Here is a 24,114-nt window from a genome sequence, read left to right on the forward strand (position 1 = left end):
CTTGTCTTTGTTTAATAATACAGAAGACAAATACCTTAAAAAAATAATCGCATATCGCATCGCAATCGCAATATTGGGGCAAAAAAAAAAAAAAAATCGCAATTAGATTATTTTCCATAATCGTTCAGCCCTACTTTTTAACCCTTTGCAGACTGATGGGCAGCAACAATTGCTTCTTTACTTTACTTCACTGCTGATGTCTTTCCTCCTGACTGCTACTTACACTCCTCTGGCAGCAGTAAAGATTCATTTTTAATCACAGGACTGTAACAGAATACTGGAGGTGGTATTCTGTTAAAAAAAAAAAGCTCCAAATGTTTGGGTTTTTTGCAGCTTCTGTAAATTTATTTTTCAATAAAATATACAGTCAAGACAAAGGTATCTAAATCATTTTAGTTACAGAAAGAGATCATATGTACACAGGTGCCTCTGATTGTAAAACAGAATTTAAAAAACAAAACAAGAAAATGACATTTCCTCTCTTACATCACAGCTCTATGATGTTTCTCTTGCCTCAAATATCTATCAAGTCTTCCAGTAACATTTTTTTTTACTTTACACTCTCCTACAAAACAGCATTTACATCTTTACACACATGTACTGGTATACGTCAGTATAACTGAGGGAACCTGGATGAATATTAACTTTACTATATACCTTGAAATTTTAATAAAATTTCCTGGCTAAAACCCTTTCCAACGAGGTTCAAGGGACGTAATTAAGAAACCAAAGAGCAGTTTTACACAAACAGCCATCATAACCAATTGAATGTATTTTTTGGTTTGATCTTTACCGCACTGATGATAACAAGTGCAGAGCGACATAGAGGGGCACGTTTTGCAGAGTTAATGCGCTGCTCTGAGCTCCACATCCACATATGACACTTCGTAAAGATGTTTGAAAGTGATTTAATGGCTGAATTAAGCTTCAATATTATGTTCAAGATTAAAATGTATACTTACCTTGCTTACAGTATTGCTCAGACAACATTTTAGATTAAAAATGACTTCAGTATTTGGTTTGGATCAATCTTGAAACGCTACTGACAGAAATGTATGCAGAGTCCAGTGTAAGACAACCAAAACAAGACTCCTCATTCCAAATGACATCTATAATAAGGTTCGCTCTTAGAATGAAGATCTTCAACACATACTCTGATCTAGATTAATCCTACAAGTGCAATTACAGCAGACATTTCATTAAATTAAGAAAGGCTGGGAACAACAGCAGGGCGACGCTGCACTCACTGGCTTTATCATTGGGTAAATTAATAAATGCTTAAGTAAACCACCTTAGCTCACATCCACAGGCCGTAGCTCTTTTTTGTTGTAACACTGTGTCCACTGTGCTGACATTATAAAAAGTTGCACAACAGTTTATCTGCTGTCTGAGTAATTTCTCTCCAACCCTTCGGTGCAATCAAAAGTCAGAACTGTGAATCAAAATTAATTTTTAGCATTTGATTTTCCATGTTTCAAACACATTTATTAAATGCAAAAGTACCCATCTTCACCAAAGTAAAACAGAAAGCTACAAAACCTCCAACTTGAGTCATTCACCACGTTTAGCAGCTGATTTAAGTCCAAAGCTGGCAAAGCCCTCACAATCATTCAAGAGCAGTTTAATGGATTTAAAATGTGTTTTTGAATGGAGCAAATTCTAATGCATAAATCATTTCTTTAAATTGGGTGAACAGGAACCTAACCAAACACGATACAATTAATGACACTGAGCAGTGTTTTTGTAGTTACTCGCCTGGAAATAAAAAGACTTTCAACAGCTTTAGATTTCACTGGAAATCAATCTTCGCTTTTTTTTTTTCTCGTTATTCTCAGTTTTGTGTGGCTGCAGTGGTTAATTTTTCTAAGTGGTTTCAGTCAGAGCTGCATAGAGTGTAAAGTGTTTAAACCTTGGAAATAGAGTTGTCACATGTGCACATGAATCTTGTTTTATAAAGCCACATTGAGTCACGACTATAATCATGAGGGGGACAGACTGAAAAAAAGAAGACTGCACACTGATCTGAGCCCTTGGTTTGTGTTTGATGACAAGATGAGATGTTATCTCTGGCTACAAGTTATGGAGGCACGCAAGTCATGAATTTACTTAATCCAGTCAGTCTCTTGGGTTGCTAATGTAAGCTAGCCATCTCAGCACAAACAGTGCTAATGAGAATGAGATGAGACATTCAGTCCTGCGTGTGCTCAAAGTTACAATGCTTTTATTTTTAAGTTACGCACAATTATGCTGCCCCTTGATTGTGTTTTACAATTTAGCCCATCAGATGCACTTTACTTAGTTTTACAGGATGTAAGAATTTAGGTTCTCAAGATGTGATGCAGCTGAATAATGAAGAATTAAAATCAGGAGATCAACGTCAGTATCCAGCCTTATAAATGGCATCTAAAAGTCAAAGGAAATGAAATACCTGAAGCTGTTAATCTTACACGTAATATTTAAAGCCACTGCGAAGGCTGCACAACATATTTTTCCAGTTATGTACTCAACATCATCTTGGACTGCACTGACAGAGTACGGACTGTACTGGTTCCCAGTGGCACAAAGTTTCAGTGTTTTTGAACAAGCACGCATGCTGAGGAAACTGAAAACACACAAAACACGTAAGGACAAACAGACATGACACAACTGTAATTTCTCTTGCAGTGAAAGAATCTGACCCTTGTTGCATAAGATTAAAAAATAGACTTTCTGTTCCTGTGCAAAAGTCACCGCCTTCTGAGCAGTTTATTATTGCCTCTCCAGTGGCAGAGAGACGGAGAACGAAACATCACCTCCATGTGGGGAACAGAGGTTAGTGCAATCTGAACCAAGCAGGCTGGACGGAGACCAACTCACTCCTTTTAGACAGTGAAGTGAAAAAACAAAACACAAAAAAAGAGCCCATTATCCCACCTTCTTTAAAGATCTGTCCATGTGCATGTGTCCACGGTACAAGTGTCTCTAAAATTGGTTAATTTGTGAGATTTTGTTTCATGACAACTTGGATAGCGTAAATGTTGTGAAAAGGAAAAAGCTCAGCCTGAAGAGCGAAATAAGCACAGTTCATCTGAGATCTCACAACACAAACATGAGGAACGTCTAAGCCAGTCCAGAGGAACTAGGAGTGCCAATAATCCAACATGCCGAGCAGCAACAGTTCCCGGACTCCACGGGTGTCTTCGCTGCAGTATGTGTGCGTGTGCTACCTGCACATGGGTGGGTGGGTTGCACACATGCGCCTGATGCTAGACCTTTGCATCTGGGATGTTTGTTTATGGTGTTACTTGCAAATTGCCTCCAGAGTGTCAAGGGTGCGTTTGATATCGCGTATCTGCGTAGCCAGGTTGTGTATGGGCTGCATGGAACGATCCAACTCCTCGCAGCGAGCCATTAGTGTATACATGCCCTGTGGAGGCAAAAACATGGACGACAGAATTTATCAGAAAAGGAATAATTTGTACTTTAAAAAAATAATGTGAGGGGGTTTCCCACTGTGGTCCTAATTTAAGGTTTTTCCTCATTAACAGTTTCTTTTCAGGTTCACAAGTTAGGAATGCCTTATGTTAAATCATATTTCTGTAAAGTGACCTATCATGTAGCGACTACAATCCAAAATCCAAACCCATAAACAAAACTCGTGTCCAAGGAAAATCCTGCAAAATGACATAAGCTGGGCTATCACTATTATTTAGCTAATTAGGTAGTAAAGGTTCATAATGCATGCTCTGGTGGACCCAGCAAACAGCAATCTTTACTTGTCACATTATGTGAAAGGAACAGAAATTACATGTCACCTTTATACTCATATCTACAGACTCTCCCAGGCTGTCCACTGAGTCTCTGTAGGTCTGGATATACCCCACACTCAGAGCTGTCATCTGCATAAAAGAGATGGTTAAGAGAGAGATTAAAGAATAGCACAAAAACAAAAGGGGAGAAATAAAATAGTAACATAAAACATGAAGACCCTGCAATATATCTACATACACCCTCAGCAGTGCTATTACAGGGTTAGACCCCTTTTTGCCTTAAGAGCTGCATTAACTCTTAATGGCATAGATTCAACAAGGTGCTGGGAACATTGATGTCAACATGAAAGCATCACAAAGTCAGCTGCAGATTTGTTGGTTGCACATCCATGATGTGAAAGATGCTCTTTGGATTGATATCTGGTGACAACAGTGAACTTGTGATATGAGGTGTTGATGGAAGGCAGGAAGCTTTTATGTTGTTTATGCCAAATTCTGACCCTACCGTCTGAATCCAAAGCAGAAATCGAGACTCATCACCAGGCAATGCTGTTCTCAGCTGACATCTGTGACACCCATCCTCACCTTAAACTACTACGTAATACACAGACTTCAATGACGTGTACGTGTTACACTTCTGACTCAGACGACAGCATAAACAGGGTGATTTGAAGAAAGAACTACTAAGACTCACATTTTGGATGGTTCCATTGAGGCTCCGCATCATCACCTCCACACTGTGTGCCACTTCCTGGGTGTGTCTCTGAAGGTCCAAAAGGACGGTGGGATCAATGGGTGGTATATCCGCTGGTCGCCGTGTCAACCCTCGACTTCGGTAAATAGGACCCGAACAGTCCGCTAGTGAGAGTCATCATAAATTAGATATACAATATAGAATAGCTAATATAGAATATACTTTTTTATATAAGCCATTAGCAGAATTATCTATAAAGTGCAAAATTATGGACACTGGAGGAGGAGATAAGCATATGCCTTCTGAGTGAAATGCAGTGAACCAAATTCTAGTCGGACCTGTGGGGTGCAAAATTAAACTATAACTACAGTGAGGAAGGAAAAAAAAAAAAAAAAAGAAACACTGAATAAAATGAAACATTTTTATTTGACTGTTTCTCAGAAATTGAAACAAATTACACACTTAGCCAAGAGTGCCATGAGTAATTAAACCTTGGATTAAACAAACCCCAGTCAATAAATTGGAATTTAAAAACAAAAACAGTTTCAACCTCTGAAAAGTTTCTGTCGGGCTGTGGCAGGACCTTTAAGAAATCCCTTCAGTCTAAACAAGGTCTGTGCGTCATCAATCTTAATTGAATCAGCAGGTAGAGAGAATGAGCTGCCACAGAGGACATATTGACTGTGGCCCTGTGTTTAAATTGAGAGGCCAGTTTAGCTGACACTCTCATCCAGGGGGGTTTCTGAGTGAAGGGCAGGGGCTCTGTGTCTTACTCCAGCAAAATCTGACAAGACGGATGGCTGCTAATGCACAAGCTCTGCCAGGTCGACCTGCTGAACCTACATAGATGATTTAATTTCTGAGACAGCGGCACACGTGTGGGATTTTGAGGAAAAAGAAACAAAACCTTTTCTCCTGGGGTTGGGTCTCCATCATCTCCCCACAGCTCAGACTTAGGCTAATTTAATCACACAGGAAAATGGGAAGATGAGGAGAGGGGAAGAACAAAATCACCTTTAAATTATTACGCTTATAAAATCTTATGCAGAGAGGACTCTGAAGGGAAACAAGCACTGGTGGAGGGTTTCACTAACCAAAAGTGTAACTTTTAGAGATTTCCCACACTGTTCTCAATGATATGAGCATAAAGCTTAATGCAGAAACATTTCCTGAGTACGTAAGAATCACTAAGACAGGATAAACCTGATTCATACACAGTGTAGAGTATCTACCTGTTAGAATGGCTTGTTGCTTCATGTTGGCACCATCACTGACATTAGTCATGTTTTTAGCTTTGCTTTATTTCATTATTTGCTGCAGCAAGTGATGTTTCAACACTTAACTACTCTTCAACTGTAACGATCTGTATATATGGTGCACTTCCTAACTGAATAAACACATCTTTCCTTGAGTCAGTCACATGATTTTTCACTCAATCTATTGAGACAGAAAGTAAAATAAATAACTTAAAAAAATAGCGACTGCATGAATTGCTTAGCTTGTACCGCATTAACGTTGTGTGATAACGACAAACCAGTCAACTGCAGCTATTGCGTGCACGGAGGAAAAATTATACATTTACTAGAGATGCATCGATCGATAGGCCAGGGACCAGAAAAGGATGATTTTTTTTTAGTCTTCTCTGCTCTGACGAGTTCCAGTTGGTGAGACTCGGGAATGTCCCATGCATGAACCGGTCTGGTTTATGCATGGGCAACACATGCACAGCGATGCACACGAACAGTCATGCGCACATTGACAGCCATATGCTACCATGTTGTGAAGCGTGGAAGCTTTTCACTGTGAGTGAAGACACAAAGTTTGCTAAAGTAAACTGTAAAGGGGGGGTGGGGATCAAACCTAACCAGACACTTATATCAACCACACCCAGCTGAACATGGGCATTATAAAGTAGCTAAGAAAGGAAAAGACACCAAAGCTAAAACTATTCAGAGCTCTGACCCAGCAACCTCGACATGAGCAACGGCTCAAACCAGTAAAACCTGTAAAAAAGATCAAATGGAATTTGTCTGACAGTTATTCTTGTTACATAAATCTGTTGCACCTGCCTTTGTTTGCCTGAGGTAAAATCTACAATCAGAGATCTAACAGCTAAATATTTTAGTGAAATCAAGCAATCATCATTATAAGTAAACTTGTCTCTTTAGGTCTGAATGTTGCCCACACAGAGCTGTAAACCATACAGCTTAGAGTCCACACTCACACATATATCACCACATCTGTCTTTACCGTGGAATTCTTTTCTCAAGCAAATCTGAGTTGCACCGATCAGATTGTATGCACTTGATCAACTGTCACTGAATGACCCCACAGGCCATTAAGGGATTCAAGTAAGCCAGTTCATAATAGGATAACCAACCATGGCAATTAATTTGCTTAAATTAGTACCTCAATTCCAATTTACTTATTATGGTCTAAGCAATGCATTAATGATGACTAGTCACTGACTGGGTGTGTTTGCCTCTGCAAGGAGGAGCAGGCTGTGAATCTTAAAGAAGACAACTGTCACTGCAGTTCAGTCCCACCAGCTATACAAATACCAATAACCTGTTGAAATGCCATATTCTACAGCAGGAGTACAAGCAGTCATGAAAGAGCTCTATCTACATGTCCTCTACACCAGCACAAACTGTATACAGTCCACACATACAGTATGCATGTTTCTTCTGTTTGCACTTAGAATAAAAAACTAATAAAGAAATACAAAATGTTTTCATAATTTACAAAAAAAAAGGGAGAAAAACTGTGTTTGAATAATGTCAATTATTCCTCTGACTCTTTACTCACAGTCACTGCAGTCCAGACTAGGCTTGGAGCTCATTTTGATCTTCTGCTCGAGGTTTTTTGTGATGAAGTTAGTCAGGTCTCCATCATGACTGACTGTACCCTCTAGTTCCAAAGCCGAGGAGATGGTGGCCCTTCGGCCCTCTGACTGGCCACTTCTGCCCCCTCCTCGAGCCCCTGAACCACCTGCAACCAATATCAACAACTTGTGGTTACAAAACACTGTCGATAGTCAATAACACAGTTCAACGTGGAAGAAAAGTTAAACAATGTCACAAATTCCACTTCTTTTTACTTCACTCTGGTGCTTTACAGAAAAAGATTTTCTACATTTCTCAGTTTAGAAAAGACACGAAGAAAAAGCCAGACCACGGGAAGATGCACATCTACCTCCACACGCTTGACTAATTTCATCCAGGCTCTTGCTGTCCTGCATTCCCCGCACATTGCGAACCCAGACCTGGGCCATGATGTGAGGAGGGCAAGGGGTATCATCTGAAGAAAGAAGAGGAGGTGGAGGAGAAGAAGAGGTGGAGGTACTCGGACCAGGGGCTGAAGATGAGTAGCGTTGTGAAGACTGGAAATTTTGGAGAACAAATAAAAAATAAAAAAAGTAGAGAAAATTTACTGAACCATGTGGAGCTACACATATCTCCTGTCGTTTACAGTGGCCACGCTTTTCTTTGATAGACGGCTTCTTTTCTCACTCTTAGGTTTATTCACTCTAAAATAACGACAATCATCTTGTCAATCATTGATAGTCAGCACGCTGCACTTTATTTTAATCCTACTGAAATTTGTCTGAAAGAGGTCATGTTCTGATGACTCAGCTACATTTATTTGCGCTGGCTTTAGTTCTCATTACATCTGCTGACATCATTCTCTCTTCGGTACACACAATCTAATAAACCTGAAATGTCAGAACAATAATCCGGCACTCCACTCACTTCCACCTTTGTTCTCCTTCCGGCGCGCTGATTCTCCAACTTGTTTTCATTCTTCTCATCCTCCTCCACATCCTGTTTCTCTGTCTCTCCATCTACATCCTCCTCTTGGCTGTTGGAGCCTCCATCCGCAGTCTCTGCTTCTGTCTGCTGCCTTTCTGTGGTGACTGGGTGTCCTTGCTGATACGAGTCTTTGGACTGCCTGTGCAATGCTGAGTCCCACAGAAGAACTGCATCAGCAGGGTCCACAGTCTTAGAGGTTTCATCAGGAATGTCTTTGGATCCTAGATCTGTTTCTCCTGTGCCTGTCACCGTGGGGAGGGAGGGGTTTGCCTCCTCAGGGCTTTGTAATGATAAGCTAGAGGTTCTCTCATTCATGTCCATCTCTGTGTCCAAGTGGCCTTTCCCATGGTGAACTAGGTTTTCCATATTAGCATCAGCATGGTTCTCTGTGTGCATGTGGGACTCATCCACAGATGCCTCCCCGGTACCTGGTACTCTACTTGAACATTTCACTGAGACCGGAGCTTGAGGGCCATTCTCCAGTGCAACAGGTGTCGCTACCCCGTTTGCCGTTTCTGGCACTTCTGTGCCAATCACAGGGGAGAGACTCATCCCTCCGCCTGCTGATTACAAAGAAAGAACATTACTGGAAACCTGGAAGTGACTCTGCCTTTTAAATCTATAATTAAATTAACTGGTTTTACCATGAGCTAAAAGGGTTTTCCCACATACCAAAATAACATTTTTCATACAAACCATTTTTTAAAAACATGAACCCATCTCATCCCCTTATCCTTCCTTAATCATCAGCGCTAAACACTAAAGTACATTAGAAAATGTTTGATCAAAAAAGTCGTAAACAAAGTCAAGAGTCTGACCAAGCATTCAATGCTATTTTTTGCTACAGTATTGAGTATTCAATGGTTTGGCCAGATCGTACTTGAGAAACACGAGTCAGGGGGTCAAATATCCATCATTAGGGCCTGATGATGTGGGTAGAACCTATGAATTTTATCCAATGGATTATTTACATATACAGCAGTAAAGAGAATTTTCTAGATTTTTGAGTACATGGGATGCAACAGGAAGGCAAAGCAAACAAAAGTTTGCATACAATCATAATGGACATGAATGTCACTTTAATTTTGGGCTTTTAATGATCTCCTTGAACTGGTCTTTTACCTGAGTGGAATGATTACACAACAAACATCTTTAATAACTTCAAAAAAGAAAAATCGAGAATTGGGTGTAAAATGTTAATCTCTTTGTGATTTCTGACCACAACTGGACATTATCAAATGTAAGTAAGAATAGGTTAACTACATTTTGCCATGTAGCTGAACAATGGCAGCTGTTTATGGTTTGTCTTGATCACTTCGATGCATCAGGAACATCGTTCTCACCACTCCTAAAGCAGTTCTCAAAACAGTTAAGCCATTTCTCATAACACTGAACTGTGCAAAAGACTAAAACAAAAGTTTTTCACGCCAAACCAAGCAAAGTCAGTCGACAACGTCCAATCTGTCACCAATGAATATTGTAGGGCAGCTATTACTGTGTGTGTAACTGGCCTTGCTCTTCCCTTTATAGTTGAAAAAGCTTTAAAACTGATATAATTTAAAATACTAAATCAATACCAGACAGCATTAAGGTAAGTGATATCTGAAAATCTGACTGCCAAAAGTGTTAAAAACTGGTTTTCATGAATCAGAGTCAAATGAAAAATGCATCAACACAATGAGAAAGTGAAGTATGTGTAGAAACAACAGCAGTGCGTATAAACACAATGAGAAATGCTTAATGTGAGTAAGGAGACTTACGTTACTGCTGTAAAGAGACAACTCTAAAGGCACAACCACAGACAAAAGGAGAAGAGTACATCCACTGAATTCACTGACTCCTCTTCAAAAGTAGAATAAGTGAATAATGTGCTTGGTCTCCTGACCTCTCATATGACGTACAAGACAATGGAAACAATTAGACTGTGAGAAGAAGGGGGCTGCTGTGAGAATTTTCGAGAGATTTAAACACGTCGGTGTTAGCTGACACACTTATGGATCATAACAATTTTTCATAAAGACTGAAATGGCGTCGTACTAAATGGTTTAGCTCAATACTAAGCTACCTTAGTGTTAATATTAGCTTATATTTCCAAATTTTAAGACAGCAACGCCCGAAAATTACTGTGTGACAAACAAAGAGGAACTAAGAAAAAAAACCCTGACAAGCATAAGTGTCTGCCAACGCTGAGGAAGTTGTCGTACTGCTGTCAGAGTCGCCTTGCTAGCTCCCTTTCAGCTGCCAGTGCAGTTAAATGACGTTAGCGCAGCGCGGCTAACATTAGCAGTCCAGGCCTCCAACTCCCAGAACACTCACAGCTGGCTTTTATTGTTTGACACGGCTACACCAAAACGTACATTTAGTGCTAACCTTCGCAGTTACCCACAAACAGGCTCATACAGCAGCGCTACAGAGCTCCGTTAGGCGATAAAAACACTCACCTGAGGAGTTTCTATCCTGATAGATGTAAGCAACAACCGAGTCCGATAAAAATATCCTTCCGCGTCAAGTTCCGAAAGAAATGTTCCGGCCTGCAAAAGCCATCATTAAACATATATATATATGTATAGATATATAGATATAGATAGATATATAGATATATATGTTATACGAAAGAAAAAAAGTTCTGTCAGCACGACTCTTTGGGTTTAAATGTGAAAAATAATTTGTAAAATTTCATTAAAAAAATATCTCAGATTATCCTGTTATAAAACATAAAGGTTCTGTTACTTCTTTGTACTTTGTTTCTATTTAATCTGTTACTTAGTTACTTTGGTTTAGTATGAATGGCAGTGAGAGATGTCTTTATCAGCAGAATAAGCTGTAAAATGTATCAAAATACAGCAACACATTTTCCACAGATGTACAAATGGACCACAAATGTCTTTGTCAGGCAGATTCTGGCACCCTTGCTTTAAAGAAAACCGGTTGTGTTCTGAGTGTACTTATGTTTTCAGTTTATCAGCATCCTTTCGTTCCTATATGTGCTGAAACTCAGTAAACCGTTTATCCACATGATAATCCTGCATTTCTCTATTTACCCCAACAGATGGAGACAAACACCGCAGGTCTCCAGTCTGCAAAGAAACTTCCTCGACTACAAGCTACCTGTTGGTGATTTTCTTCTGCCAAATACAGATTGAGGTGGACCCTCCTTTACCTGTAGTTATAGCCTATGACCAAACCACCCCAGTGTTGTGGAGCTTTAGCAACTAAGCAAGAAGCAAGTCCACTAAAATAAACTGAACAATAGCAACAAAAACTGAAATGTTGGTTACCTTGAAGGTGCAATATGTGTTGTAATGTTCATGCCACATGGGCCAAGCGTCAGCATATACTGGTTTGGCTTTGTACTTCTCTTCAGTTACATATCTCCAAATCTAGTGTAAATAAGCAATCATAGAAAAATGTGCACCACTGCGTTTGCTCTAATTTGTTTCAGAAACACTATTTCACTAAAGCCTCATTTAAAAAACAACAACATCGGTTTGTTTTGGGTTTTGTTTTTTTTTTAGGAATATTGGACATAATTTTAGCAGATGGTGAAATAAAATTAGTAACTGAGTATAAGTACAAAGCCAAAGGGCCCCCAGTTTTGCCTGGTTGCACACTGGAAGTCAGGACAGTGTCTGTGGCTTCTTAAATCTTTAAATGTGGTCAGAAATGACAAACACTGCTGTAGAGGAGGAGAGAGGAGTCAAAACCACACAATCACCACATCTGAGGATCTCGTATAATTTCTAATCTAAGCCATCCATTCAGGCCAGCTGTGTCCTGTCTCTTGGTGAAGATTCAGCTGTTTTATCCAATTTTGTTCTTCTCCTGATGTGACAAACATCAAAGCCTGTGAAATTTACCTAAAGACTAAAAGACTTTAGAAATAAGCCAATATTCAAGGATTTCCCAGTAGAGCACTTAGTAGTCACTTTGACTGTTTCCAGGTTTTGTGTTTCTTTTTTTTTTTTAAGGCTATTAATGCCAAAGAAGCTATTTTAGCATATTAGGAACTGCCACAAGAAAGGCACCGTTTAGGAAAACGAGGAATAAAAAAAAGCAAATTGAAGGCACATGGCTCCACACACATGTGGTTTTTGCATAATGAAAGCTGGAGACTGCATGTTGCACAAATGAAAGTAAAAGCCTGTAAATCATTATCCCACAAGTCACAGATATTAATTACACCCATACTCAAGGGGCAAGACAACTGTGCTCTTCAGATGACTTGAATTAAATCTGCTCTTCTTCATGTGAGGCAATTTTTGCTCACGGCAACCAAAACTGCAGCTGAATTTATTCAGTTTTGTTCAGTTTAGACATAAACTTTAACAGGGTAACACTTTAAAACTGTAGATGAAAATTATAAATCCTCCCATCGCCCCCAACTGTTTTTTCCTACTAACTGTTGCCAAGTGTTTGCCCCTAGGAGTTCATCTGATTGTTGGCATTTTCTCTGTATTATTGTAGGGTCTTTACCTCATAATATAAAGTGCCTTGAAGTGACTGTTTTTGTGATTTGACTCTATGCAAATAATTAAATTCATGAATTCATAGTTAATTAAACTTTTTCACAGTTTACAACGGTAAATGGGTTAGCAGTTTAATAATTAATTTGCAAACCAATGCAAACATCTGGTTATCAAGAAGCAAATGGTGCTTATAAAACTTGGTAAACTGTTAACAATAAACATGGCTGGATGGTTAATACACTTGCCATGGACACTTCATTAGGTACACCTGTTAAACTGCGTTTTAATGTCTAATCAGCCAGTCATATTGCTGCAACTTGTAGAGATGTAGAGACTTTCTCAAGTGACCATCTTGAGGGTTTCCAGAGAACGGAGAATATCTGTTCTCTGGCTGAAAATGCCTTGTTGATAACAGGGGTCAGAAGAGAATGTCCAGACTGCTTTGAGCTGATAGGAAGGCACAAAGCTCACACATTATGACCAAGGAATGCAGAAGAACATCTCTGAATGCACAACACATCAAACCTTCAAAAAGTTGGGCTACTTCAGCAGAAGACCACAGTGGGTGCCACTCTGTCAGCTAAGAACAGGAAACTGGGGCTACAGTTTGCACTTGCTTACAAAACTTGGGCAATATGAGACTGAAAACGTATGAGTCTTAATTTCAGAAACAGCATGAAAGCTTTAATCAGTCCTACCTTGTATCAGTGATGTACATGTAGTTTAGAGGTGTGTGGGGGATAGTTTCTTAGTTACCTGAGCAGAGTTTAAATGGCACAGCCTGTCTGACTACTGTTGCTGACCATGTTCATCCTTTTATGACCACAGTCAGTGACGATAACAATAAATTCTCTGCATTCAAACACCCTCCACAGTAACCAGATTTCTATCCAACAGAGCTGTGTTGTGCACTGTGTTGGATCTGAGCCATTAAAAAAATTATAAAGCTCTGAAGACAAAAGGAGGTTCAACCCAGTACTGGCAAGATGTTGCTAACGAAGTCGCAGGTGAGTATAAGGTTATAACACTCATTGTGAAGCACACAGGTGAGATGTGGCTGGCATTTATCACTAAACTGTGAACACAGAGACCCTGTTTTGTGTTTAGTTTCTTCCACAGGTTAGTTACATTTTCCCTTGTTGATCAATTTACCTTCGACTTGCTGTCTATCGAGATGCCAACAAACTAGTCAAAGCCGGTCAGGTTTAGGACAAAATGAGAACTGAATTAAAATATGACTAGCTTTTAGTGAGGCACTAAAGGCCAGGGATCCTATAAGGGTGCTTAGAAACCCATCACAAACATGGACATATTTAAGTACAGCTGTTACATAGGAGAGATATTGTGTTTTTGGCGAGGCAGCTTCAGAGCATTTTGGAAAGTCTGGCAGATCGGGTAAGTGCAAGACAAAGTAGAAGACATAATCAAACAGAGGCATCTGTGATAATGCCGGCGTTTCCAACAACCGTGGAGTCCTTAGAGCTCCAGTGGAGTCACTCCAGAAAACCATCAGTGGCAGTTAGCTGGAAAATTTAATCTGAAGCCTGAGCAGACAATTTTATTCAGCATGAGAACTTCACTGAATGGGATACTGTGGTGAAGTGCACAACCCCCTTATTACACCTAAAAAGACTCTTTTATGAGCGAAATGGTGAAAAGACGTCTTTCTGGTCACCAACCAATGGGAAAGCCAGACGAGTAGATGAGTCATTCTGTGTGGCAAATTCTAAAGTTTCCCCTTCTGAGAATTTTTTTTTAAAGCATGCACTAGTTTTTGGTACATTTCCCAAGCATGCTGTTTTTATTGAGCCCTTGAAGGAAACAGCAAATACCAATAAACGCAAAGCCATTTATGTCACCACATGTCTCATGTCTTGTCACCATATCGGTCACACGGGGAGTCTAATTTGCGTGTGGTGGTTAGCACTGTCGCCTCACGGCAAGAAAGCCCCCCATTCAAATCCAGTCTGGGGTCTTTCTAGATGTCGTTTGCACATCTGCAAGAGATCCTCCCACAGTTGGGCTAATTGGCGATTCTATATTAACTGTACATGAGAATCATGCATTTCCTCTGCTGGTTGTTCACTGTGGTGCACTGTGCACACTCTGCATTTGTTTAGTAAAGCTTCACAAATTCCTTATCAGCCATGTGAAACTCTAATATGGCACTCTGAGCTAAATTCTACTGACGGCATGCTGATATGCTCACATTGATAAGACATGCTGACAGTTATTGATCAGTGTTTTCCATCATCAGCAACTTATGTTTGTGCATAAGCATGCTAACCTTTTCAGCCAGCTGTCACTGAATGTTTACATTTTTAAGTGTTATACAAAGGACTAATTTTGCCATGACAAAGAAACATCAGAGGTCATTATGGGTCATCCTCTGTCTTTAACAAAAAGAATGACACTTTATCTTCTAGATCTTGACGTATTTCACTGGGTAAGTTAAAAATTGTGAAATTATGAGCATTTTCCTGGGAACCCCGTGTATAAAAGGAACTCAAAGTATGAAACTTTGAATCAAAGTGCTGGAGTAATCCAGGAAAACAACAAAGACCTTGCAGCAGGTCCGAAGACTAGACTGCAAAACAATTGAGGGATTATTATCCTAAAATTTTTAAGTTCCTAACTAAAACATCTGAAAAAATAACTCAAAATTGAAAAAAAACCAACAACCTTAAGCTGTTAAAATCTTGAGACAATTTTGACTTACGAATGGCAAAAAAGGTTTTTGTTGTTCAGAAACATAAAAGAGAGCCAAACTGATATTCTGCCACACAAGAACATGAAAACTTTTGTCTAAATGTTTTGTTAGAAGATGAAGTCACATCAGAGTGAGTTTCAGCTGCTCGCATGCCAAAACAAAAAGCGTTTTCTAAAAGTTCCACTTCACAGAGTCCTTCATAGGGTTTTTTTTTGTTTTGTTTTGTTTTATAACATGACGTGAGTAAATCGACACGATGTATTCGAAAAGACTGTAATCGCTGATGAGAGCCAGATGATACCTTTTGCCTTTAATGTATAGCCTAATAAGAAACCAAATGAAATATAATTATGGAATCACAACTTTGTCATCCAGTAGAGGTTTGTAAAAACACTGGAAAGAGAATGTTTATTTCTTAACAAAACACAGGATTACAATAGACTAACTTCATATAAATGCACAGTTCTCTATTTCTATGATAGAGTTCTTGACCTCTCTGTTATCAGAAGTTTTCCAAACAGCAGAAACAAGCAAAGTCAAGGATGTTGAGCACGACTGGAACGCATCTGTCGCCAATCAGATTACTCAGCATACCAGTTGTTTATCATTTGATGAGAAAGTAGTGTATGTGGTCGCTTTGGCAGAGACAGATGGTGATTTGGTATTGAACGGTATGTTACTGTTTTGGAGTGAAACCGGTGATGGACAGAATGCATGAAAAATAGCATAGCTGTAATGAATGCCTGTAATACAACTATGCACCGCTCAGTGTCCAAAACTGCCCATATGCTTCTAAAGGACACGTGTCCTGAGAAGGCTGAAACCCCTGGGGTTTAGGACACGGTTTAAATGATTTTCCATTACTTATAATTGACCCTTGCAAACTATATAATTTACAAGTAAAAGCTTTATATTGTAAACTCTGTAAAACACATTCTAAAAAAAAATGCTGAGAAAGAAAGTGCAAAGGTGCCCGTGTTGCTGTAAATTTTGTTCATCCTGCACTAAAATGTGTGGATCGGTGTGTAGCTCAGAATATGGATATTTTTCGTATAGGCACGCTAAACCACAAGACACAAGCTCATTTGAAAGCAGACCTTTATACATATTTACAAAAAGAAAAACAAAGTCTCTGCACATGAGAGGAGATCATGTGATGACAGTTTCATTTTGTCTGCAGAGAAGTCGTTCTAGAAAATCACAAGAGACGAATGTTGGCACTCAGATGTAAATACAGCATAACAGAGTGAGGCCATTGTAATGAACGAGGAGCAGCTCTGCACCTCGTCTTACAGGAAAAGCATTAAATGTTTAAGATGGTCCTCCATAAAAATGTCTCGTTGGAGTTCTGCAGAGAACTTTCAGCAGAGATGGGATCCGACATAAAATATACACGTTACACATTCATATATATATATATACACACAATATCCACAAGGCAGGGTCATTACAAGCATAGTTAGGTTTATCTTTTTAATGTTTCTGGATCTCTTGAATAGTAATTCAAATAACCCGAAGAGCAGTCGAAATTAGCAAGAAAAATAGAGTTGAAAGCTTTGCTTTGTTAGACTGAGGGTGTGTTTTCTTATTGAGTAGAATTCGAGCCTATATTTATGATCTGCATGGGTCTCTGGGGTAAAATGTCCATATAACAAACTGCAGTTTGAGAGGCTAGCTGCACTGCCACTATTTTTTAACCTTTATGCTAAGCTAAACTAGCTAGCTAGTGGCACTTGCTTCAGTTGACCTGATTATGGTTCAATTGCTCAGCTCTATTAAATGCTGTTATGTATTGTGATTTGTGATTCTATCGTAGTTTCTTTTGCAGTAATGGATAGCCATTTGGGCAGAAATCCTGCATGTTTTCTTAACAACGGGCGTGCACAACAATGGCTAATTAGAAGAGCTTTAAATCTGTGATAGAATACATAAGTGATTGTAGTGTTAGCATTCAGCAGCTTCAGCGGCAGTATGATAACTGATAAATGATACAATATTATGTGACGAGAAAGCTACAATCTCTGGCCCTCTTCTACAGCACGACTTTTATGCTGTCTTCCTTCCCTCACTCCCCCAACCGGTCGCCGCTGCCTGAGCCTGGTTCTGCCAGAGGTTTCTTCCTATTAAAAGAGTTTTTCCTTGCCACTGTCACCAGGTGCTTGATCACAGAGGGTTGTCCCACTGTCGAGATTTTCTCTCTATTATTATTGAATCGTTACATTAGAATATAGAGTGCCTTGAGGCAATTGTTATGCTGATTTGGCACTTTAGCTACAACTAAATTGAAATTGAATTAATCAAAGCTTTAGTCCTGTTATGTTATGATGATTATTTGCTTGCTCTGGACATATTTCAGGGAAATATTTCCAATTTTCATGAGCACAGAAAATCTGCTAGAAAACCAGCTGTGTGACCAATCAAAATAATTTAGCAGTAAGCTATTCGACTCTAAACGACTTTAAACAGCAGCTTAACAACAGGCCAAATCCTGATTTCATTTTAGATTACAGCTGCAGCGTTACACTCTCACACACACTTTCATTTTTAAGAATTGGCTGCGTGACACTTGGACAGCTGCTCAGTGTCACACGTTCCCTTATAAACTAAACTCAGAATTAGTTCAGTGCTGTGACTTCTTTCATGTGGCCCGAGCCAAGAAGCAAAGAGCCAAGACACCAAGAAGCCAAACCCATATTAATTATCTGTGGGCTCTCTGTGCTTTGTGTTGATGCTACATTCTTCTTATAGCATCAAAAAATATCTCGAATATATTGCAGAGTTCCACGTTTGGAAGATTTATTGACACAGCCCTGTCAGCTACTCTAAATCTGATCCCATTAATGTCAAACACACAAAAAGACACACAGATCCTTAACCACCTTAATGTCAAACACACAAAAAGACACACAGATCCTTACCCACATAGAGAGACGAAGCATACAGCAAAGAGACTGGGATCCAGCAGGATCATGGTATATATTACCGTCAGTAATGTGTGCTCAGTATCACCACTGCTGGATGATATTAAATAAGGGAAAACTTTGAGGCTGTTATTATTGGGCTTAACCATGCATGTAATGCTCGTTCTTCCAGTATAGCATATAAAATTCGATTAAGTTTTAATTTAGTAAGTTTTCCCTCTGTCCTTTAGCTACACCTTTCTCTCTCTATGATTTAACTAGAACTCATGCAATGTGAGCCACACACAACAGCAGTACTGTTGAGCTCAGGCTTGATGTTGGAACTTTTAGTCTGCATCCAGTGTTCTGGGAAACGTCAACAACGAGAAGACAAGCAGAAAAAATATCATATTTTAAATGCACATTTAGTTCCCACTGCCTCAGACTGAAGCAGCACTTCCTTTCGATGCCAATACGAAAGACAAGATTCAAAAAACGAAAATAAAAACATTTCCACTGGTGAATGTGGGAAGGTACATCAACTGGTAACAATTGGACGTCAGACATACGTGCAAAGACAGAACAACAAAGACACGCATGTCAAAAAAGTATCACAACTCCTCAAAGAAGTAGTCTCACACCAGATTAAAATAATAAATAGCACAAAGAAGGAAGTTAAATAGAGATGGAAGTAGCTGTGTTCGTTTAACATTTTAAGAACAAATCACAATTTACTGCCTCACAAAGTCACTCAAATCCCACTGGCCAGAGTCCATTTGACGCCAGTCCTGTTTAGCACTTTCTCCAGTTCCAGCTTGGTATAATAAAGGCTTCTTTATGATCCGCTGGGCCTGCTTCATAATTTACAGTCAGATGTCATTACCAGCTGGGGCTGCAGAACCTGCAATAATGTGCTCCACTCTTCTGTGTTAGTCTAATCCACTGAAATTCACCAACAGGTTGGGAAACATGCATTTCTGTACAGAGTTTTCTTCTAGTTCGGTTTACAGTTTGATCCTCTTGTTCATGTTGTAATGAAAATCTTTTAAAATTCACTCTCAACTTCTTAAACAATAACCTAATAGATGTTGAATATATAGAAAGCTTGAAAGCGCCCTACTTCAGACCAGCGGACGACACTCAGTTCTGAATGTCAAAGCGAAGTTTCTGTTGGAGTTGATGTTCAGACGTGTCTGCACCTTTTTCCTAAATTTGTACAACGTCCACACGTGGGACTCCAGATACACTCAACCAACACTTTAAACAGCACGGAGCATTTTTTTTCCTTCTTTTGTTCACTTTGTTTCCACACCTAAACCAAACCGCTCTCTGTGTCGTGGCACAAAACCAATGGTAGCTTATGCCCGTGAGTCTTAACCGAGCCAGCAATGCAGAAGCAAACACTGAGGAGAACATAATGGAAACATCTCCTGTAGCGGGTCTGCACGGCTGCAACACAGAGCACTAATGTCCTGGGAAAGCTGATCTGTAACCTCATCAAAGCCGTCGCCATGCTTTTTCTCTGCCTTTCATCTTCATGGTCGCAGTCAGTCATCTCGTGGTCAGACCCCACCTATCTGAAGAAACCAACAAAGCCCTTACTGTAGGGAAACTGCCTGAAGGATTATATGTTATATATCCATTAAGTGAAGAAAATTAAAACTCATCAGTGCTATTTGCTGCTGCTCAAAATAAAAATAATCAAAGTTTCTGCAGAATTAAACTGTTACCTTGATCACTAACAGCTTGTTTTGGATGTTTTAGCCCTTTTCATTATGTATCACTGCCGTACATACTAAGTTTTAAGATGAACAACTCTTCACTACAGAGAACAGTTTGACAGCTTTCTTTTTTGTGCTGTTTCATTGGGTTCCAATGACATTTGAATGGTATTTGACAGCCTTTCAGCAAATACATATTTGCCCTTCTGTCAACTTCTGTTCTCTTTCCAACAACAAAGAAGCAGTTTGAAAATTTATTCCTGTATGCCAGAGGAAAGAGTGTCCTTGAAATTGAAGCGCAATAATTGTTTTGCAAAGTACTTGGGGAAAAAAGTACTTCTTCAACTTCAAGAACATGACTTTGAAAAAAAATGTCTCTCTTTCCACATCACAAAATAAATGGAAAGCAGTTTTTTGCCTGGAAGGTAGGAAATCAATCTAAAAAACATCTGCTCTGTTTTGAGGGATAGCTGTGATTCCTAATTAATGGGCAAAAACATGCAAAACCACAAGTATGGTCCTTTTCGGGACAGACGGTTTGGATGATTTTTCCAAATGCTTAAAATCGACTTCTGGAACGAGACTTGGATTTTTGTTTTTATTTTTTTTCTCTCTCTCTCTGTAGAGCGTCCAAATCTAAAGAATCCAATCAAATGTCCTTGTCATGACTCAGAGTCAGTCAAACTTAGGGATTTAGGCATGCCGTTTATCCTTCATTCAACATGCGATGCAACCTAAGCCTTTTCATTCATACAGTCGTTTGTCCCGGTGAAACAGTCCTCGCTGTCCAGATCCTGTACATACTTCAGTCACTCGTGTGTAGCTTAGCTTGTTTGTCTCTATAATGAAAGGACGCCATGTTTGTTTGTAGATAAGTGCATGCGCATGAAGTAGTCTCTGTACATACAGTATGTGTGTGTCTCAGTGTATAAGTTAACTGTGTATGTGTACATGTGTGCATTTGTGTGTGTGTGTGTTTGCGTGTTTGTGTAGTTGTTGAAGTCACTGAAAATCTGCCCCCCCGCTCGTGGATGCGTTCAAGCACTCCTCGGCGCCCTCTGCTGCGGCTTGCTCCTGCTCTTCCTCCCCGCTGCTCTTCCTCCGCCGCCTCCTCCTCCTCCTCTTCCCCCGCCATGCTTGTGCCTCTCTTTCTCCTTGTGTAGCTCCGCCTTTGTGTCACCATGGCGATGGTGGTTGCGTGGAGGGCGGTATCCCAGAGCCTTGCAGTGCTGGCCAAGGTTTCCGGGGTGAATCAGTGCCATCACGTTCTCGTACCACGGCTGGGTTCCGGCGCTCTGATAGGACGAGGCCGACCAGGAAGCCAGGAGGCGATTGGCAGAGGGGCTCCAAACAGCGAGGCGCACGGTGACCGCAGTCCAGTGGTAGCCGTGCTCCTCCACCTGGCAGTGGTAGACCCCGCCGTGAGACAGCTCGGCTCGACGAATCAGGACGCCCCGCTCGATCACCACCAGCTGGTCACCAGTTATCACCTGACGAGAGATTTTTGGAGAGGAAATTTATAATCTGGATAATCTCGAACAAAGTGGCTGTAAAAAGGATTTGGAACATAAATGAAAGCACAAGTGTAAAACGTGTGACTGCACCTGGTTTAGTTCAGCGCTGTTCTCTCCAGCCTGTTTGTACCAGGTCACTGCAGCATGTCTGGATCTGGGCAAACACTCCAGGTAGGTGCTGTTACCCTCTGCCACCATCATCACCCTCTGTTCTGCCTCCACCTGCAGTCCGGCTAAATTAAAGAGAGAAAAGGTGAAACAGGTTAAAGATATGGTGACCTGTCCGAGAAGCCTGCTTCTCGCCAGTCTCAGCTGGAACAGGCTTGAGCCCTCTGAAACCCTACTACACTGGTAGTGCTCCATAATGTGGCCTGAGCATAGTTCAACAGGTAAAGCAAAGACCCTGAATGGAAACAATGGAAGCTGCTCACCTCCCTGTCTGACACACTGAGTCAGTGGATCCTCATCCTCTCCTAAATGACGAGCATTCCTCCTGCAGACAAACAGAAACAACAAGCTTGTGTTAGACAGAACGGACAGCAAAGCGATGATTTTAACAAAGTGAGAGCAGCACTAGGAGAAAGGGCACGCATTTTGGGGTCACACGTATCATGCCTATATGTTGTCAACACAAACAATGCCAGTAAGAAACATAGTTTTAAATAGCTCTATATAGCATTTTTAATTTGACCTTCAGATCAATCTATTGACATGAGTTCACTGTATACTCAGAATTCATTCAAAACTTTTTGAGCTATCGTGTTTAAAGACAGAACGACACACACGCAAAACCATAACTTCCTTGGCAGAATCAATTTGCTCACTGGGGCAAAAGTCAGGATATCATCATAAACAACCTAATCATAGAAATTATGGCCAGTTGTGATACTTAGTAAAGAAACAAAATCTTAATCATGTGGAAAAAATGCCTAAAATCTAATCAGAAAAATCTGAGCTTAGGTGTAACTTGAACCACGTTTCTGACTATCAACAAATGTGGTTTAAATCAAATTTGGGAAGATTGATTCCACATTGATTCTTTTCATAATAAAATAAGTTCAAGCCGTAAGGGGAAACTCAATCTGCTGTAATGTTATCAGTGCTGTCTGGATCTGCATAGAGCTGGTATGTCCTCCCTACCTGCGCACGGTCGGCATATAGGGGCTGCAAGCATGTCCGTCCCAGGTGCAGTAGGGGTCCCTGGCCAGGCAGCACTCAGCGCAGGCCTGACCGTACAGCTCACACTGGTAAAGGGCCAGCTGAGACACACCCTCCTTGGAGCCCACAAACAACCACTGCTAGAGGAGAGGGGGTGGGTGAAAGATTGAAATAGAGATGGAAGAGAAAACAACGATGGAGGGGGGAAAGCAGAGACAATGTGGGAGAGCCAGAAGAGAAAAACAAAGGGGCATCAAGTTCACTCCCCTGCAACACGGACACTTTGACAGTCACCAGGAAAAAAAAGCAGATTCATCTCCACTCTGTGAGTCACAAATCCAACTCAAGCTGTATCAATGTCAGTGGCCACGGAGAGTGTGTGTTTGCATGCGGGGTGGAAAACAGAGAAATGTGAGGATGCTTGCTTTTTATAATCTTCGTGTGTGCGAGCTGGGGTTTCGTTTTCTTTTTTCTCTCTCATGCCAAACTGTTTTAATAATGCAAGGTGCATTTGTGTGTTAGCATCTCTTCATTACTGCTCTGACTGAGGTGAGGTAACCATGGCAACTGGTGATGAAGCCGTCCTTGGAGACGCAAGGTGGAGAGACGAGTGAGAAGTGCGATGTTACCGTGTGTGAGTGCGGCAGTTTGGAACTTTGAAAGCGAGTCTCGTCTGTTACCTTTTTCTTTGAGAGTGCCATGGCTGTCACCGGTGATTTGTGCTGTGAAGGAGACAGGAAAGGGAAACTGAGAAACACACCAGGTTTATACTGAAACAAAGATAGATAGATAGATAGATAGATAGATAGATAGATAGATAGATAGATAGATAGATAGATAGATAGATAGATAGATAGATAGATAGATAGATAGATAGATAGATAGATAGATAGACAGATAGGGTTTTACAAAGCATATACTTTAGAATACAGAGCAGGAAAAACACAGTCAGGTCTGACCACAGATATCTCAGCCACATCATTCAGGTTGAAACCAAAGTTGTTTTCCTTCATTTTGCTGTTTGAACCCAAAGCGGAGTTCATTCTGGACAAAAATGTGGATTTTGTGAACTGTGATCTTCTCTTTTTTGGTAACTATGCCCAGCTGCAGTAACTTGGTCTTGGTGCAGTGACAAGCTTTAACCCTTTAAATCCTGAACTGTGAGATAATTGAAAAAATTGAGCATTTATTGAACCTTCTGATTTAAAAATGTTTTTAATATTAATATACATAAACTAGTTTTCATTTGTATTGTATTTGTTCCATTTGAAAATTTTGTTCAGATCATTGCTTAAAAATCTGTTGTGCAATTTAAGATGTATAAGTCTAAAAAAACTCATGCATCAAATATGATACACTAGACATTAAGGGGTTAAATAAAGGTATTTAC

At 40.2% G+C, this 24,114-nt stretch overlaps 2 protein-coding genes across 8 annotated transcripts in view; both read right to left on the reverse strand.

The window, feature by feature from the left end:
- Positions 1-323: 323 nt before the first annotated feature.
- Positions 324-10,778, reverse strand: borcs6 (BLOC-1 related complex subunit 6). 5 transcript variants are annotated; one of them, XM_085259551.1, is made up of 7 exons: positions 10,697-10,778; positions 8,196-8,818; positions 7,639-7,825; positions 7,252-7,434; positions 4,444-4,607; positions 3,795-3,878; positions 324-3,406 (listed from the first exon to the last, which is right to left on the reverse strand). In XM_085259551.1, the coding sequence occupies exons 2-7, from the start codon at positions 8,805-8,807 to the stop codon at positions 3,281-3,283; spliced, it is 1,356 nt and encodes a 451-aa protein (XP_085115677.1). In that variant the 5' UTR covers positions 8,808-8,818; positions 10,697-10,778; the 3' UTR covers positions 324-3,280. The 5 variants fall into 5 exon arrangements, with proteins under 5 accessions (XP_085115677.1, XP_085115679.1, XP_085115676.1 ...); XM_085259553.1 differs by having other exon boundaries at positions 8,196-8,815; positions 10,697-10,759; XM_085259550.1 differs by lacking the exon at positions 10,697-10,778 and adding an exon at positions 10,626-10,681.
- Positions 10,779-16,514: 5,736 nt separating this feature from the next.
- sema3h (sema domain, immunoglobulin domain (Ig), short basic domain, secreted, (semaphorin) 3H) overlaps positions 16,515-24,114 on the reverse strand; it is a 53,653-nt gene continuing 46,053 nt past the window's right edge. For 2 of the 3 annotated variants that reach the window (XM_085259538.1, XM_085259537.1), the window contains 5 exons: positions 23,405-23,446; positions 22,707-22,864; positions 21,998-22,059; positions 21,657-21,799; positions 16,515-21,542 (listed from right to left, as the gene is read on the reverse strand). In XM_085259538.1, coding sequence (XP_085115664.1) covers positions 21,090-21,542; positions 21,657-21,799; positions 21,998-22,059; positions 22,707-22,864; positions 23,405-23,446 — 858 coding nt within the window. In that variant the 3' untranslated portion in view covers positions 16,515-21,089. The remainder of the gene's footprint in view (positions 21,543-21,656; positions 21,800-21,997; positions 22,060-22,706; positions 22,865-23,404; positions 23,447-24,114) is intronic. The other variant, XM_085259539.1, reaches the window with a different exon arrangement.

Source organism: Mchenga conophoros, linkage group LG20 (genome assembly GCF_057382185.1).
Source record: "Mchenga conophoros isolate Kocher_MC1m ecotype Shallow Benthic linkage group LG20, M_conophoros_male_GT1.1, whole genome shotgun sequence".
NCBI lineage: Eukaryota > Metazoa > Chordata > Actinopteri > Cichliformes > Cichlidae > Mchenga > Mchenga conophoros.

Coding starts and splice junctions, on each gene's coding strand:
- borcs6 (XM_085259550.1), bottom strand. CDS start 10,653: ATGAGCCTGTTTGTGGGTAACTGCGAAG. Junction 7,826..8,195: donor GAAGGAGAACAAAGGTGGAA/GTGAGTGGAGTG, acceptor CAAAATTTCCAG/TCTTCACAACGCTACTCATC. Junction 3,879..4,443: donor TCAATGGAACCATCCAAAAT/GTGAGTCTTAGT, acceptor TCTTTTATGCAG/ATGACAGCTCTGAGTGTGGG.